Source organism: Sebastes fasciatus, chromosome 7, assembly GCF_043250625.1.
Source record: "Sebastes fasciatus isolate fSebFas1 chromosome 7, fSebFas1.pri, whole genome shotgun sequence".
In the NCBI taxonomy this organism is placed as follows: Eukaryota; Metazoa; Chordata; class Actinopteri; order Perciformes; family Sebastidae; genus Sebastes; species Sebastes fasciatus.
This window is the reverse complement of record NC_133801.1, coordinates 7,802,419-7,820,867: the sequence shown is the minus strand read 5'-3', so window position 1 is coordinate 7,820,867 and position 18,449 is coordinate 7,802,419. Positions and strand designations below refer to the sequence as shown.

Below are 18,449 nucleotides of genomic sequence, written 5' to 3'. Positions count from 1 at the left end.
CATAAACGGGCCGTTACAACAGAGTGGCCATATGGCTGATCATCTAAATATCATTAGAATTGATGTAGACCTACGAAATGTACTGTATATTTTAAAATGGAAGCCCATTTCAGTGTTTTTTCATCATTATTTTTCATCAAATATGAGTTATTTGGCAGTATGTCATAAGTATAGGTATATAGAAGATAAGATAACAGGCTCATAATCATGAAATAGTATTTTTTTTTTTTAAAAAGGAGAAAAAAGAAACAAACTTGGGTACCTGTTTCAAGTGTCATAAATGATCTTCCATAAATAAATAAATATATAGATAAATAGATAGATAAATAAATAAATAAAATCATAAATAAATAAACAAACATGAATAAAAGTAAACGTAAAGAAAATAAAAGTATAAATTCATGTATAGTTTGGCTTAGCAGGCAATTTCTTCCTTTCTTTCAGCTGAAATGTATTTTGACTTCTTGTATTAAGACTTCTGTCAGACAATAAGAAAAAAAAATTCTTCATTCTAATATTAAATATTTTAGCATTTTTATCATGTGTTTCTTCAGTTTTACCGTGTCTTTCCCTCCGTCATTACAGAGTCTAAACTTGACTCAACATTTAAAGACAAACAGTATATTTTGTGAACTATCAGGGATAAATTGAAAAAAAATACAACTAGTAATTTTGTGCATGTTGAAATTTGTTTAGTATTGAGTTGTGTTTTTGCCTGTACTCTCTAATGTCATAACTGGTCATTAGGGGGAGCTGTAAAGAAACAACATAACATAATGACAGAGAGACTCCTGTATGTTCTCCTCTCCCTCCCCTCTGGTTGCTGGTAGCAGTGTGACTAGAGAAGCACATGGCCGGCCAGACACTGGCACATTGGCACAGCAGCACAACTCACAGTCGTGAACTACAAGTGAGATTGAACTTTGGAATGACTTAAGTTATTTAAAGTCCCCCTCCACTCAGAAATGTGTTTTGCTAATTGTTCCTTCCTGTGATGTTTGAGCTCCACTGTACAGAACGATGTACTGTATGTGCAGAGACTATAAATCTGTTTTCACATTGAAGAGGGAAAGTACGTGGGCGGTAGCCTTTATGACATCACAACCAGTTGGGAAGCCAGTGGTCCAACATGCAGCTTACACAAGTGTGATGTGTAAACCTCCAGTGAACATACAGAGAATGGACTTCATAGTGAAGTAGGAGACATTTTGTCCAGCCGTTACACCCCACCCTGGGGCAGCCCTATTGGGACGGCTGTGGCTCAGGGGTAGAGCGGGTCATACACCAATCATCAGTTCAATCCCCTAGTTTACATGTCAGAGTGTCCTTGGTCAAGATACTTAACCCCAAAAGACTAGAAAGGTGCTATATAAATGCAAGTCCAAATGCAAGTCCATATTGGGGCGAACAACACTCCACCACTGACCCAAATCAAGCACAGAAGACACCCTTAAAACACTAACATACACAGGATTTATTAACAGAGACATACAAACAAGTCAATAAAAAATCATAGGCTGAGAGGCCTCTCCCTTCTGCTGTTGGGAGAGGAGCTTTCAGCACATCCTTCCCAGGCCAGGTGAACCTCGTTGAGCAATGCAGCACACCTGGGCAGAGCTACTGGAGAGAAAAGGGAAAACACATATGGCCATTAACACCAGTAGTTAAACTTTTGAAATGAACTATATTCTGGATGTTTCATTGAGGTATAAGGACCAGAGGTAGGCTAATTTTAAGATTGTTTAACTGGGTTATCAAACTTTGTTGTAAAAGAAAAACCTGTTTACTTTGCAACCCCTTTACTCTGTGTTGTGTTGAGTTGCTGGTAGTGTAAGGCAGGCTTCTCGCTGCCTTAACTATAAACTTACCTGTTACTTAATTAAACTACTGTAGGGTTGTGAGTAAAGCAAGAGCACGGGGAGAGCTTCGTCTGTGCAACAGGATCCCCTTTAATATCTCCACTCAACGTAGGACAATTGAACACCAATAACCAAAAGGTGGCACATCACTTCTTACATCGTATCACTCCGCCAATCTTAATTATCACTCACCTTACAAGCAAGTAAGGTGCGCTATATTATATAGTTCCAGATCTAACTTAAGGAGCAGAATACAATATGTATACTGTATAAAATAAATCTTTACAAAAATAAATCTAATCTTAATACAGAGGACTGATAATATGAATTTGCAAAATTTCTACTGAGTACTGACCTTAAAGGAACAGTGTGTAACATTTAGGGGGATCTATTGACAGAAATGGGAAATAATATTAATAAGTATGTTTTATTTAGTGTATAATCACCTGAAAATACGAATCGTGTTTTCGTTACCTTAGAATGAGCCGTTTATATCCACATACAAAGCGGGTCCTCTTCACGGAGCTGGCTGCTGTTTCTACAGCAGCCCAGAACGGACAAACCAAACACTGGCTCTCGAGAGGAACATTCGTGTTTTTTGCGTCGCCCACTGTAGTTCTCCTACACGCTTGGCACAAGGGAGAAGTTTAAGTTGGATGCAATCTGTACCTCACCGCTAGATGCTGCCAAATCCTTAATAGCCTACTTCAGGCGTATCTCTCAAGAAATGGAAAAGACCACCAGCAGCATTTAACTAAAAACCTCTTCTACTGAAGTTATGGAAAGTAGAATCACACTTTATAAACAGTTTTTGTCCCACAAACTCTGGGTCAGAGACATAAACTTGCATTAAGTGATATTTTTTTGCAATTACCACTGAATTAAATGACTGTATGTTGTTGTGCTAACCCTACACATAGTTCTAAGCATTTAGCAACTTTTAGCTTGTTGTTTTGGTTTTCCAGCTGAACTTAAACTGTGGTAGTGTCTTACAGCTCTCATCATGACCCATAATACTTGTAGGCTATACATAGAATATGCTAAAACAACATGTGCTGCCAGTGTCAGTTCTTGTTAAACAGTTTGTGTGGCCCCTGCTGTGTTGCTAGTTGACAACCAGGTTGTGCTAATGGCTCAACACAGTTAATCCCTGGAGCGATGCCCGACTCCCTCCACACCCCCACCCTCGGGTCCCTCAGCCCCCCCACTCCCCATGTCTCTTTGTGCACTAGTACACTACATTAATCTCAGTGGTGCGCTCATCTAGTCTGAACCCACTCACCCCCTCCTCCCCCTCCCCCCATCTCTCCCGCCCCTATAGGCTACATGGCCCCAGCACACACACAAAACACACCCCCATGTCTTCGTCATTTACTGCCAATCATTCCACTTCTTTCCGAAATCGACAATCCGACAATCACACCCATGCACTTCCTGCAGTAATCGGCCAGGTGTTTGGAGGTGTGAGTGTAAAACAGACTGTGCGTTCCAATACCCACACTACCATACTATTTAGTATGTCCGAACAATATTTAGTATGTCCCAATACATAGTACGTCAAATGTAGTATGCCAAAAATACCAGGATGTCCTACTACATCTGGTCGCATTTTGCAGTATGAAAGCCAGCATGCATTTCTGGCTATTCTGACCCACAATCCTCTGCGCAGCGGATATCATTTATGAGCAAGAGGGTCAAAGTTCAAGGTGCAATGTTATGACGAAGTAGTATGTCCCAGTTGTACGTTAATCTGTCATTTCCAGGTATTTGAAAGTGGTAAAGTAATTACAGTTTGAGCTTCCTCAAGCTCTCTCTTTTTTTGTGACGAAATTACATAATTACTTTCATAATTTTTTTGCATGTACAACTGAGTGCAACACCATCGATGCCTTTGAGGAGAGACTATCTGAAAATGTGTACCCTTATCCACATATGTGTGATTTACTCTCCAACCCATCCTGACTCCAAGTACAACGTCTTCGAGTGGCCATTTGGAAGTGGTATTAGATGTGATAAATGACACATAATAAGACCTTGTTAGTTTTAAGCATGCTGAGGCCTTTATGATACATTTACCTTCACCTGGGGAATATTATATTAAAGGGACAGTGTGTAGGATTTGTTGGCATCCAGTGAGTACCACTCCGCTCACTCCATCCTTTGCAAGACTGCAGTTTCAGATGATTTTACACTAAAGAACACATACTTATTAATATTATATTCCATTTCTGCCCATAGATCCCCCTAAATATTACACACTGTTCCTTTAAATAAAATAATTTATAAATTAAAGCTGTAACTATGTTTTCATTAGTGCATAATCACCTGAAACTAAGAATCGTTGTTTCCGTTATCTTAGAATGAGCCCTTCATATCTACACAGGATGTGGATCCTCTCCACGGCTGCCATGTTGCTACAGTTGCCCAGAATGGACAAACCAAACACCGTACATGTGAATACATCTAAAGACATACAGTAGGTAGATAGATTGACTTTATTGTCCACCTCAGTTGAAATTTGTCTTTGGCTTCTGCAAATACAGCAAAGTTACTTACAATACACAACATGTCATTAAAACATGCAAATGTACAGTATATCCAAAAATGCAATGGGCAGGTAGCAGCAGGATATATAAGGAATAAAAGAGAGCAGATAAGTGATATGTGTGTATATTAACTTGCTTTTACGTTACCTGGGCGACCATACTTCTCCGACACGTTTGTAAAACTGCGGTAACGTGAGCCGAAGAGTTTAAAACCATGGTACCGCCAGCCGCCGTCTGACTTCCGTTGCTCCTACAGTAGTGTTATTATGGTAAGGATGTCCTCTGAGCGAGGCGAATGGCGTTACCACGGTTTTGCGCTCTGCGGCTCACGTTACCGCAGTCTTGGAAAGGGAGGAGTGAGCGGGGGGGTACTCAGTTGGTTGCAATCTGCAACCACACCACTAGATGTTGCCAAATCCTACACACTGTACCTTTAAACAGGCTTCGGTGTCTCAATCTATCTCTGTTCCTCCACTCCAACTGCAATCATACATTCTCGTCTGGTTCAGCCATGAAAAGTACCTCAGCAACTACGACCCCCATCCATCCGCCCACCCACCATATATACTGTACATCTGTCCCTCTTCCTTCTTCCCCTTCTGTCCCTCTCTACTCTATAACCCCCCTCCCTCTACCAAAGACACACACACACACTGTACCAGTTGTGTACTAATCTGGGGTTGACCTCTCAACCCGCCCCCCCCACCTCCCCCCAACACACACACACACACACACACACACACACACAAACACACATCTCTCTCTCTCTTCCTCAACATCCATCCACTTCTCTCTTCCACCCACACCCCATCTCTCCATCCCCTCATCCCCCCCTCCCCTTCCAATCCCAGCACTGTGTTAATCTGGTGCTGGTCTGACGGTCAGCACTTTGAGCGGCAGACAGACAGATTGGCTTTAATCCCCTGAGTGCCACAGATGGAGCGCCACTACGCAGACCTTGGGGAAGGCGAACGCACAGTTGTGCACACACACACACACGCGCACACACACACACACATACAAACTCAACACACACATGGACAAAGACGTACAATTAGGAAAAAATAACTATGCACATATCTTTTTTTAGATGTGCTCAGCAATTAGGACAGCGTACTGCTAATGAGTATGTCACATCATCATGATGTTCCTCTAATGTAAAAGCACCATAAAGTAAATAAATACACACCGTGCTCCGTGTTTCTGATGAACAAAGCTACAAAGTGCACGTAAAGAACAAGTGGGGGTTATGTTGCAATCATTAGCATAGTGGAAAATAAAAAAGGAAGTTTAGATCATAAATAAGGTGGCAATTTAACGTAACCACAGGCCCGTTTTGCCCTCTTTTACTCAATTTGAGCTCCAGCTCCTAGTTTGCACATTAAAAAACTCAGTAGAATAGATATTTCCATATTGTCCACACAATGCAAGAAAAATGCAATCATCATAATTCATCATTCATAGGACTTATTTAGAACAATAAAAGCCTGCTCCCACATACTGGACCAGGCTTTGGGTCCAAATCCTGAAAGAAAGTATTCTTTGATATGCCGCCATGTAATCCTGCAGTTAGATTAGCTATTTATTTTTTTTATATTTTAATCCAAAAATTGAAATAATTTCATGTATAATTATCTGGTTAACTATGTGAACCTAGTTGTCACTGTAATCTGGGAAAATGTACGTTTCTGATACAACTGAGAAGAGAAAAGATTATATGAATTATTACATCTTCATAGCAGGACTGTATGTAGAACTGTAAACATTCTCAGATTACATGTTATAAATGAAACACCTTTGCAGTTATAAAAGCTAGACATATACATAACTCCAGTGATTCCCAACCAGGGGTGCTTGTATTGTACTTCAGCTGTTTCCACTCTACTTTTAGTACATACTTGAAGCTGCCCTTACAAAGTACATAATGTTGCATGCAGTATGCAATTAATTGGGACATACTACTTCCTCATAACATTGTGCCTTGAACTTTGACCCTCTTGATCATACAGTATATTCGCTGTGCAGAGGATTGTGAGTCAGAATAGCCAGAAAAGCTGCTGCCTTATGTAACAGAAGGTCTTTCTTCTTTTTACTACCTCGAGACACAGTTCATGACGGCCCCCTGTTAACTTTGTTTTGTATCGCTGATAGCAGTGGCAGCCAACAGTTTCTGCGTTGTGTTTGATTGTAGACCAACGGCTGACAGTTGACGTTCAAGATGGATTTATTTGCTTACAAGCACTTCGGGACACCCGTTCACCTGGGAGATACAAGCCCAGTCTCTTAGATTATACATTATACATAGACTATACATTTCATTTTTACAGATTCAAATTTACACACACACACACACTCACCTGAGAGATACAAGCCCGGTCTGACTTGTTCCCCCAGTGATGAGCTTTTATAGCTCCATCGTTACCATGGTTACTGTAGTATTAAATATTAAAAGTCCCATATCATGCTCATTTTCAGGCTTATTTCAGGCTTTACATGCTGCAATGTTAAAAAAAAACTTTATTTTCGTCATACTGTCTGCCTGAATATACCTGTATTTTACACTCTGTCTGAAACTCTCTGTTTTAGCGCATTTCAATGGAATTGCAATGGAATTGCGTTGCTAGGCAACAGTTTGGGTCCATGTTTACTTCCTGTCAGCTGATGTCATTCACATACACTGCAGCAGGAAATAAATTGGGACACATTTAGAATGTTTATGTTTAAAACCGTGTGATAATCTATATATTGTATATTTGTGACATCACAAATGGACAGAAATCCTAACGGCTTGTTTCAAACGCACAATTTCTGAATACGGGCTATGTGTATTTCTCCGTATATTGAGCGTTTTGATAGTTTAACAGTATTTATATATCACTTAAACCTGCTTTATAATATAAAAGCCATGAAAATGTCACTTTTTTCCAATATGGGACCTTTAAAACACTCAACTGGGTGGAGACGGCGCTGACCCTCACCCTGATGTTGACTGTATGTGTGTGTGTATCTACACCACTGTAGCTGTGGGTCCCATTCAAAACAACAGGATTAAAGGCTGGTGTTTGATTAGATGTTTGTTTATGTGTTTCATTGTAATGAGTATAGACGAGGCCATAGTGACGTGGGTGAATGTGTGTGTATGTGTGTGTGTGTGTGTGTGTGTGTGTGTGTGTGTGTGTCTTTCATTGTAATGAATATGGCTGAGGGCTAGGCTTCATCCCTTTTAATCAAGGAAGTAGAAGGATGAAATGAAACACTGATGAGGGGAATGATGTCGAGCCAGAAAAGAATATTAATTGTAATGCTGGAGTCTCACATCTGTGTGTGTGTGTGTGTGTGTGTGTGTGTGTGTGTGTGTGTGTGTGTGTGTGTGTGTGTGTGTGTGTGTGTGTGTGTGTGTGTGTGTGTGTGTTTGTGTGTGTGTGTGTGTGTGTGTTTGTGTCTGTGTGTGTTTGTGTTTGTGGGTAACAATTTCCCAGATAGAAATAGAAAACCAGGTAGAGTCGTATATTGTATCATCAGGTGAAAAATGTGTAAAAAGTGAAATTCCTGTTAGTATTTGATCACAATCCATTAGTAGAATAACAAAGAGGGATGTGAAGAATACATGTAAGTTTGTGCATGTTTAAGAAGGAGAAAAGCGAAGGATGCATATTTAATAATATTGTCCTACTTCACTCCAAGCTAAAGCCCAATTTAATATCAGCAGGAGATCCATCCCTCAGTATGAAGGAGCTGATTTTACTAACGCAAACATGGTGCTTTACTGCCATCTAGTGGTGCAACTGCTGTCAGTGTTGGATTAGAGTAAGGATGCGGAAGAGTATTAAAGAATCATTTATGGATCTAGGATTATAGGTCATATTATGTTAAGGTAAAGGAAGCAATCTGGGAGAGGTTGGTAATGATGTGTGAGCATATATGGGTTTGTAACATTTATTGCTAACCTCAAAATATACAATGGTGCGGTAATATCCTTTAGCTGTTCTTTTAACAGTAAACAAGAGATATGTTGAGTTTTAGGTGCTGATTTTGCATTTCCTGGGTTGTTTTTACCATTGCAATGAAATCATAGCTTAGTTTCAGCAATGTCTCAGTTGTATATTGTCATGCACTGTTTGAATTTACTGTACTTTGTAAGAAGAACCATTTAAAATGAAACCGTGGGTCCAAAGGTGATCCATTACTGGTTATTTACCTCATATTTCTCAATGCTAGTGCCACCAAAACAAACAACGATGCAGGTAACAGAACAGTGGTGGATGGCCTTTTTTATTTTCTATCAAAACCATCACCTTATTGTAACTTCTCCTAACTTTAGGTATCATAATAATGTATTATTTTATAACACAGCCCTGTTGAATACTCGATTCTGGTTGGTCAATCATGGTGTTGAACAAACCGTTGTTATGGACACAGGTCTGATGTCGGACTCTGGAGGACCGTTTTTGTCTCAAATTATTGATTTCATATATACAGCTAGCGGGTCATTGTCGTCCTGTCAGGGTTTATTTCACAACAATGACCAACTCGCTGTACATTATCCCTTACATATACTGTAGGTATTGTTGTTATTATTACTATAAAAGTGGGTGTGATAAAATAGATAAAAGTGGAAGTGTGTATACCACTGAGACAGAGGAGTGTGTGTAACATCCATTTATTACCACCTTATATGACAAATCTGGAAATTACAAACATTGTTTAATTGAAACATCATCCTCAACATTTCAAAAAAAAAAAGAAAAGAAAATCAAATTGAGCAAAAAAATAAAAATTAAGTTAAAAAGGTGACGAGTCAACCTGAGAAACGGTACACAGACAATCAACTGATCCGGAGGAAAACAAAATAGAAGCAAAGGGGGGACGTATACAGAAAACAACACCAGTATTATTTGTCATGTAACACTGATTTACAACAATTTCACATTTTAATCAGTTATTTTTTTGTTTTTAAAAAAAATATTTTCACACTTTGAGAGCTTTTGGTTTTGGAGAACATTACAAACCTAGATGAACCTTTGTTATAAAAAGGTTCTTTTATTTAAAAAAATGAGCCACTGCTACAAAAGTATCTCTGCACCGTACTCGAGCTCTCAAGCTTTGGCTTTAAATAATTAGATGAAACCAATTTGAACACCACAAAAACAGGTGAGGTTAAACTCTTCTGTCAGTTAGGAAAAAGAGCGTCTACAAGAGGATCAAACTTTGGTGCCAAAACGGGTCAGTAGCTTCACATTTCAGTAGAAAAAAATCTGTTCAAATCAGTTTTTTTTGTTTTTGTTCTCTGTAGGTGTTTTAATCTGATTTATCCCCCCATCTCCACGTCATCCACAAATAGTTTGAAATGAAAACAAAAATCCTGTGCGTGAGACTCATTTGGAAGGAAAAAAAAAACTAACATGATGAATGACAGCAATATGGTAATCATAAATCTCAAAAGATGCTGATGGATTGTATACAATATGCTGTGGTGATCAGAGCCAACACTCATGCAGACACATACAGGGACAGAAAATCCAGCCTCGGCCGTCACGAGAAGACCGTCGTCTCTGCACGTTTCTGAGCGAGGCTGGCAGAGGATAGAGAGCAGGAGAAGAGGACCGGGTAAGTTCTTCTAGCACCCTGCTGCAGAAAAGAGACAAGAGTCCCCCAGCAGACACATACCCGACCTCTCCTCCTGGCTGTCCCTCCCAAATTTGCATTGTTCTATGTCATGTTTTTTCCTTATTCTATCCACAAATCATCCTCTCACCCACAGAGTCCGATTAGAGACAGTGCAAACCAGGAGACATGTGCTTGAGGAGATCTCATCACCAAAGAGTCGGTACATGCACAAAAAGAGAGTACCCTAGAAGTCTGCTGCCGAGAGCACTAAGAAAAACACGACTATACACTTTATCCATAATATAATCAGTTTTCTTCTACACACTACTAACACAGGGAGGGAGAGAGGGAGGGTGAGGGGGCAGAGGGACGGAGAGACGGACTGGTGAAGGAAGGGCAGGACGAGGTGAAAAGGAGAAAGACCAAGAGGAGGAGAGAGCGTTTAAGCGCGCTCCCCGCGGATACGACGTGCCAGCTGGATGTCTTTGGGCATGATGGTGACACGCTTGGCGTGGATGGCGCACAAGTTGGTGTCCTCAAACAGACCCACCAGGTAGGCCTCGCTGGCCTCCTGCAGAGAAGGAAAACAGAATGTCAGTAGAGCAAAAATCATTGATAGTTTGACACTTTTTGAGATGGAAAGTAACTAATTTAGTGACAAAAATAATCAATAAATTAACTGTCATGAAATTGTCGTAAGGTAAAGCCCTAGCCATCAGTCCCTGCAGAATTGTATGAATACATTGTGTGCATGTACAGTAACGTCTTCAGTTGACCTGCTTATATGGATAGACATGCATTTTTGCCTATTCTGTATGTATGCACATTAATAGTATTTTATAACTCCGCTTTGTCTTCTGGTCCAGCTTTTACAACATCATAGTCATGTAGAGTTTATTGATAGTAACAATTAATCATTTGCCAACGTTGTGTGCATGGTGTGGATTTGATTGCGACACTGACCTGCAGAGCTCCGATGGCTGCACTCTGGAAACGCAGATCGGTCTTGAAGTCCTGGGCGATTTCTCTCACCAGGCGCTGGAAGGGCAGCTTGCGGATCAGCAGCTCAGTGGACTTCTGGTAACGACGGATCTCACGCAGAGCCACAGTACCAGGCCTAAAGAGGAGAGGCAAAAATGTACATATGCAAAATTTGAGATGGGAGCAGCTGAATTGACCTGCTTATATACAAACGTATGTTATCCTTCTTATACAACAAGGGGCATAAAACTGTAGCATCCCTTGTGTTGATTATCTTTCCAACACAAACAGAAGAACTATATGACCTCTCACCTGTAACGATGGGGCTTCTTGACACCACCAGTGGACGGGGCGCTCTTGCGAGCAGCCTTTGTGGCCAGCTGTTTACGTGGGGCTTTGCCTCCAGTGGACTTACGGGCAGTCTGCTTGGTACGGGCCATGGCTACTAAAGATCACCTGAAGAAGATGAGGGAAAAGGAGGATAAACGGCTTTGGTTTAATACGTCTTCATGTGATTTCTTGTACTCTCTTTACCCTGTTTATTCAGAAGGAAAAAACAAACATGATAACAGACAGAAAGTAAAATATTGTGTTCAATATATTTTGTTGGTTTGACATTACTCCTACACTTGAGGTGAAGACACTGTAGTGGAAGAGGAGTCTTCCTTAATAGTGATTATTAATTATATAAATCTAAATAGATAGATAGATTTATAGTAACTTTATTGATCCTGAGGGAAATTCAAGTTTCCAGCATCACAGTTCCATAGTGCAAAACATGTTAGTAAAAAGGCAGTAAAAAAGTTAATAGTGCAAAGTACAAAAAAAATATACCAGATATAAAAATACAAGGAGATGAAGAAAACTGTTAAAAGTGAATATAGTGCAGGGTAACAGCTGTGATACAGGACTATTAAAAAAGTGAATATAGTGCAGAAGAGACTGTGAAAAATGAATATAGTGCAAGGTAATTAAAATATTGTACTATTTAAAAAAGTGAATATAGTGCAGAAGAGACTGTTAAAAATTAATATAGTGCAGGGTAACTCCAGTAGCTTAGTCTATGAAAGTGCACTGTGTGCATTATTATCTGTCCTGTGTCTAAAATACAGTTATAATACAGTTTTAAACTTGAATTAACTTTTTCGGGAAGTAAACATACAAGACAATCCCTATCACAATCAGCCGGACAAAAACGTCAATCAAAGACGAACGAAGATCCTATTGGCTGTTGGACCAGTGCGTTTTTAAAAAAAAATACCATCTGAGCCAATCAGCGTGCAGAGTCTTCAAAAGTGGGCGGGCTCTACAGCTGCCTTCCACTGTTGCTAGGTCCCGCCCACCACAGCTCTGATGATGGCGGCGGTTTGATGCGCAAACGGGATAAAGACTCAGAGCTAGAAGAGCGACGGAGTAGCACGTAAACAACTCCAATTTTACAAATAACCGCTGTTCAAGCGTGTCGGGAAATAGCAGAACAACACAGAAGACATCTCAAGGAACTCATACATAGTGTTAGTTGAGCGGATCGGTCCATAACGGCTGAGTAGAACCGAGCCGAACCGGAGCAGACTTTGTATTTTCAGCTCATCTGAACGGCTGCAGAGAAGAACCGCGTTTCAACCGTTTGTTATTCTCCGCAACACAACCGAGTTAAAAGCGTTTTTAACACTTTAATGCGCCTAGAAATACTATAAAAATACAACTTTAAAATATAAAGTTCATTCATAAAACAGCATGGTGTGTTTTGGAGGGGCTTACCTGCGGGGGAAAGTGAGTAGAAGTGCTGAGAAATGTTTCGCTTGTCTCTATTTTCTTCTTCGTTTCCACAATGAGGAGCAGCGTCCAGCGGGAAGATGGCCGCTGCGTCAATCATCCTCCCACAATGCAACAGCGGTCATAACAACACTGTTTTCACTTTCATAAATACTCTTCTCTTCTCTTTTTAAAGAAATCATGAAAACACACATTCTCAAATTTGATTGTTTGGTGACCTGTAGATGTTTTTTTTTATTTTTAATTTTTTATTATTTTTAAAAGTAATTGTTTTACAGAAAAGTTTAATTGTTTTGGATTGAATTTACAATAAAGGTGTTTCATTTTAAGTATGCCCCTGGATTTTTATTAAAATAATGTATATAAAATAAAAAATATATAATAATATAAATAAAACAAATACCCAAATATTCATTATAACCTCAACCTTAATATTCTGTAAGCAAATTCATAAAACAAACTTTTTTTTTTACAGTTGGTAACTGATAATGATATGACAACTGTTAAAAGTCTGTTTAGAAGTGACTCTTTTCTCTTCTCTTTTTAAAGAAATCATGAAACACACAGGAGCTATGTCTCAAATTAGATTTTTTTGGTGACCTGTAGATGTGTTTTTTATATTTTTTATTTTTAAAAGTAATTTTCTACAGAAAAGTTTAATTGTTTTGGATTGAATTTACAATAAAGGTGTTTAAGTATGCCCCTGGATTTTATTAAAATAATGTATATAAAATAAAAAATATATAATAATATAAAAACATATAACAAATACCCAAATATTCATTATAACCTCAACCTTAATATTCTGTAAGCAAATTCATAAAACAAACTTTTTTTTACAGTTGGTAACTGATAACAATGATGTGACAACTGTTAAAAGTCTGTTTAGAAGTGACTCTTTTCTCTTTTTAAAGAAATCAGGGAAACACACAGGAGCTATGTCTCAAATTAGATTTTTTTGGTGACCTGTAGATGTTTTTTTTTATTTTTTGTTTTTTATTATTTTTAAAAGTATTTTTTTTACAGAAAAGTTTAATTGTTTTGGATTGAATTTACAATAAAGGTGTTTCAGTTTAAGTATGCCCCTAGATTTTATTAAAATAATGTATATAAAATAAAAAATATATAATAATATAAAAAGAAATACACAAAACAAATACCCAAATATTCATTATAACCTCAACCTTAATATTCTGTAAGCAAATTCATAAAACAAACTTTTTTTTTACAGTTGGTAACTGATAACAATGATGTGACAACTGTTAAAAGTCTGATTAGAAGTGACTCTTTTCTCTTCTCTTTTTAAAGAAATCAGGGAAACACACAGGAGCTGTGTCTCAAAATTGATTGTTTGGTGAGCTGTAAATGTGTCTTGATTTTATTATTATTAATTTTTAAAATATATTTTCAAATATATAAAAGAAGTACTCAAATATTCATTATTACCCCAACCTTAATATTTTGTTTTTTTAATACATTTTAAAAAGTAATTTTCTAAAAAAAAAGTTTAATTGTTTTGGATTACATTTACAATAAAGGTGTTTCAGTTTAAGTATGCCCTTGGATTTTATTCAAATATATAAAAGAAATATTATTATATAATATTATTACTTCAACCTTAATATTTAGTGAACAATTTGGTGTTTTAAATGGTGACCAGTAGATGGGAAATACAGACATGCTGCAGCTTTTTGGAGAGTTTTTCCTTTCTCTTCAGGTCAAACCCAAAGTTTGACATTTTACATTAAAAAGTTAGTTGTAGTTTTTACCGGTTGTTAAAGGGGGTTTGGTTTGAAAGCGCTGCAATGGATAACAATCATGTGACAACTGTTAAAAGTCTTTTTAAAGTAAGACCTATGTCTCAAATTTGATTGTTTGGTGACCTGTATGTGGGTGTTTCTGAAAAAAAATCAGAGTATTTAATACATATAATTTGTAACATGTTTGTTTTTAATGGTTTTCATTGCGTATTGTCATACTAAATATCCTTACGACAACATTAAAATAATGTTAATTTTATACATTTTCATTTTTATAATATTGTTAAGACATTTAAACTAATTTTCCTCAATATTTGTGCATCATTGTAAATTTTGATTTTGAATTATGATTTTCTTTACTCCCTGAAAAATTAGACAGTAACCATAGATGTCAGTCTTCATGCAAAAAAATATATAATGTGTTGTGTTTTATGACAGATATTTCTAATTCTAATGTCTTGTCTTGATTGTGCAAGTATTTATCAAGCATTGCACAGCAAATTTTAACAAAAATCAAAAATTTCATTGCTGGGACTTAAAAGTGCCCGTAGTTGTTGTTTTTTGATTTTAATTTAAATATCATAAAATACCCCAAATACTTATTACCTCAACCTTTTTTGACAAGGAAGTAGCTTTTATTCTTGGAAGGATGAAGAGAACAGAAATGTACTAAATGTTTGCACAATAATGTGCATCGGGGTTGCAACTAACTATTATTCTTGTTATTGATTCATCTTAAACTGCAGATAAGTTTTCTGTCCATCGAATAATCGTTTTAACTAAAATATGAATACTATTTTGATGTAGATATCCACTCACACATCTTATTTAACCACAATAATCTATTTATTATGTTTGTATGTGAATTTCAGAGTACAAATATTTTGCTTTTTAAAAATGACTGAAAACATAAATCAAAAACACAGTAGAAAAAAAAAAATAGGTTATCGTATCAACCTGAGAGAGGAACAAAAAGTCAAAACATTACCTGGACATAATAACGTGGCTGAAAATCAAAATATGATCACCATAGGTCTGCTACATATACGCCGCTTGTATTCTGCCAAAAATGCAGTGTCATCATAGCACAATGACGTTCCTAATTGACAACCAGAATCAAACTTTTGTATTTTCATACATTAAACACTAACAGTAGAAAGACACCAATAAAAAAAAGAAAATCACTACTTTTACAACAAATCTCTATTTTAAAAAATAAAAATCAGGAGACCTATTATATCAATGTAAATGTCCGTCTGAAGATGAAAATGTCTTAACCCTAATGCGATTTCCTATGCTCTTTTCATGTCACACTATTCTTGGCCTGCAAAAACACCTTATGCATGGAGATAACAAGCACCCTGTGAGCTAGCTAGTTAGAAGTGAGGAGTGTAACTGACTCAAAGTTTCAAACATACATGAAGATATCTCTAAGGAAACTGCTACTAGTAGCACCAAAGGAGACATGATCACACATTTTACGGTTATCACAATCATGATATATATATATATATAAGACCTCAAACCAAACTACTAACTAAGTATAGAGGGAGGAAAGAGATGAAAGAGTGGTGACGGGACAAAAGGACAGCATATAACAAATCAGAAAACATTTTAAGCGCGCTCCCCGCGGATACGACGCGCCAGCTGGATGTCTTTGGGCATGATGGTGACACGCTTGGCGTGGATGGCGCACAGGTTGGTGTCCTCAAACAGACCCACCAGGTAGGCCTCGCTGGCCTCCTGCAGAGAAGGAAAACAGAATGTCAGTAGAGCAAATATGACTTTTTTGACTTTTAGAGATGGAAAATATCTATAACAAAACATTGATTTTTAGTTGGAATGATTAGAACACTAGTTTAGTAATGTTATTAATGGTGAGAGCTACTGACCTGCAGAGCCCCGATGGCTGCACTCTGGAAACGCAGATCGGTCTTGAAGTCCTGGGCGATTTCTCTCACCAGGCGCTGGAAGGGCAGCTTGCGGATCAGCAGCTCAGTGGACTTCTGGTAACGACGGATCTCACGCAGAGCCACAGTACCAGGTCTAAAGAGGAGAGGCAAAAATGTACATATGCAACATTTGAGATGGGAGCACACTGCTTTTGCTCAAACTTATGTTATCCTTCTTATACAACAAGGGGCATAACATTGCAGAAGAAACAAACAGAAGAGCCATATGACCTCTCACCTGTAACGATGGGGCTTCTTGACACCACCAGTGGACGGGGCGCTCTTGCGAGCAGCCTTTGTGGCCAGCTGTTTACGTGGAGCTTTACCTCCAGTGGACTTACGGGCAGTCTGCTTGGTACGGGCCATGGCTACTAAAAGATCACATGAGGGCACATGACAATGTTTATTTTTTTGTAATGTAACTAAAATGCATTTATTTGGCACATGTACAACAGAAGGATACACTGGATGTGAAGGATAAAAAATTATTTTCCAGTTGTATTTTAACTTATTTAAAACTGTACATCAACATTGCAAACTCTACTCTTCAGAGTGGGTTATAAAAAACATAAATCAGCAGTTTTTTTTCAAATTATATCCAAGGCATCTTATGTAATGACTGTCGTTAAAGGGGACAGAGACGGCATCCAATCAGAACTGAGCTCTTTATCGTGTCAACCAATCACATTCTGTAAACAAGCCTGTGAGGCGGGATGTTGCGAACAATCCGACCAATCACAGCACGACGATCACCCGAGAAGCCCCGCCCCTTGCGCAGTGAACGTGGGTGCGTTCGTTTCCTATCACCGTGCTCCCCCGGTTGCGCACAAGCCTTGATTTTTTATTCAGAATGAGCTATTTCGAAGTAAAACAGAGCGAACCCGCCCACCCCGGCTGAGCGATGTCCGCAAACGAGCACACCTTAAAGATGATGGCTGTGCTGCTGGATGGAAGAATGCAAACGGGAAGGAAAAAATCGTTGTGAAAAAGGAAGAGGTTGATGATATAAACGACGGAAGATTATAAAAACTACCGCACGAAAGTGGAATATAGTTTTTGTAAATGACACTAGACATGTCAGGGGATCTTTTCATGAACAATATTTTGTCAGATGACCCCTCACTTTAGGCGCATTTTCCGAGTCAAATTTGACCAGATCACAAGTGCTCTTCAGGTCTCCGACTCCACCGAGCAGGCAGATAACAAGCTCGACAAAGCTCTTCTTTTTCATCGAAAATAAACTAAAAAACACGTCCATCCGAGAAATAACTTAACATTAAATGAAAGATTGGAGTTTCATTGAAATGTTGATACCTACCTTTGGGAACTTAGTGAGAGATTTGCAGCTCAGAAACGTGAATGTATTTGCTGTAGTCTCTAAAGCGTTGTTCTGTTCTCGCTATAAAATGAAGGGAGGAGAAGAAAAAAGGAAAAAGAACATAGGAGAGCAACAGGAGACACGTTTCCCATGATGCATCTGGGACAAACATATTAACATGCTGCAACATGATAAACAACATGAACACACACACGTGCAACAAGTTTTACACACTGATTATTGACAATTTGGTTAGTTTAGGTTAATAATATGATTATTATTAAATTTATTTAATATGGAAAGAAAAAAAAACAAGCAACCAAAGCACTATTAATATCCGTGACAGACTATAAACTGAGTGTTTAAGACCTTTAATACCATATTCACAATTTTATTTATTATGTAATGCATATAAACAATTATAATTTTTAAAAAAAACATGATAGTCTTCTTTGTTTTGTGTATCATGCAAAACTATGTTGTTATTAATACCCTCACCCTGTGGTAAATACAGAGTAGTATTTTATCCATATAAAATATGAAACAGTGAGATAAAAAACAAAACAAGTTAAAACTTTTATATACATGGAGACAGCGTTTACACTGTCGTTCCTGCAGGTGGCGCTACCAGCGTCCCTCCAGTCCTCCAG

The 18,449-nt window shown here is 38.1% G+C and overlaps 2 protein-coding genes across 4 annotated transcripts; both read right to left on the bottom strand.

Annotated features, from left to right (window-relative positions):
- Positions 1-9,049: 9,049 nt before the first annotated feature.
- On the bottom strand, positions 9,050-17,903 carry LOC141771262 (histone H3.3A). 2 transcript variants are annotated; one of them, XM_074641319.1, is made up of 4 exons: positions 17,800-17,903; positions 11,306-11,438; positions 10,976-11,129; positions 9,050-10,583 (listed from the first exon to the last, which is right to left on the bottom strand). In XM_074641319.1, the coding sequence occupies exons 2-4, from the start codon at positions 11,431-11,433 to the stop codon at positions 10,455-10,457; spliced, it is 411 nt and encodes a 136-aa protein (XP_074497420.1). In that variant the 5' UTR covers positions 11,434-11,438; positions 17,800-17,903; the 3' UTR covers positions 9,050-10,454. The 2 variants fall into 2 exon arrangements, with proteins under 2 accessions (XP_074497420.1, XP_074497419.1); XM_074641318.1 differs by lacking the exon at positions 17,800-17,903 and adding an exon at positions 12,755-12,892 and having other exon boundaries at positions 11,306-11,449.
- Positions 15,357-17,940, bottom strand: LOC141771263 (histone H3.3A). Of its 2 annotated transcripts, none has more exons than XM_074641321.1 (4): positions 17,800-17,940; positions 16,720-16,852; positions 16,422-16,575; positions 15,357-16,272 (listed from the first exon to the last, which is right to left on the bottom strand). In XM_074641321.1, the coding sequence occupies exons 2-4, from the start codon at positions 16,845-16,847 to the stop codon at positions 16,144-16,146; spliced, it is 411 nt and encodes a 136-aa protein (XP_074497422.1). In that variant the 5' UTR covers positions 16,848-16,852; positions 17,800-17,940; the 3' UTR covers positions 15,357-16,143. The 2 variants fall into 2 exon arrangements, with proteins under 2 accessions (XP_074497422.1, XP_074497423.1); XM_074641322.1 differs by having other exon boundaries at positions 16,720-16,849.
- Between the last annotated feature and the right edge of the window lie 509 nt (positions 17,941-18,449).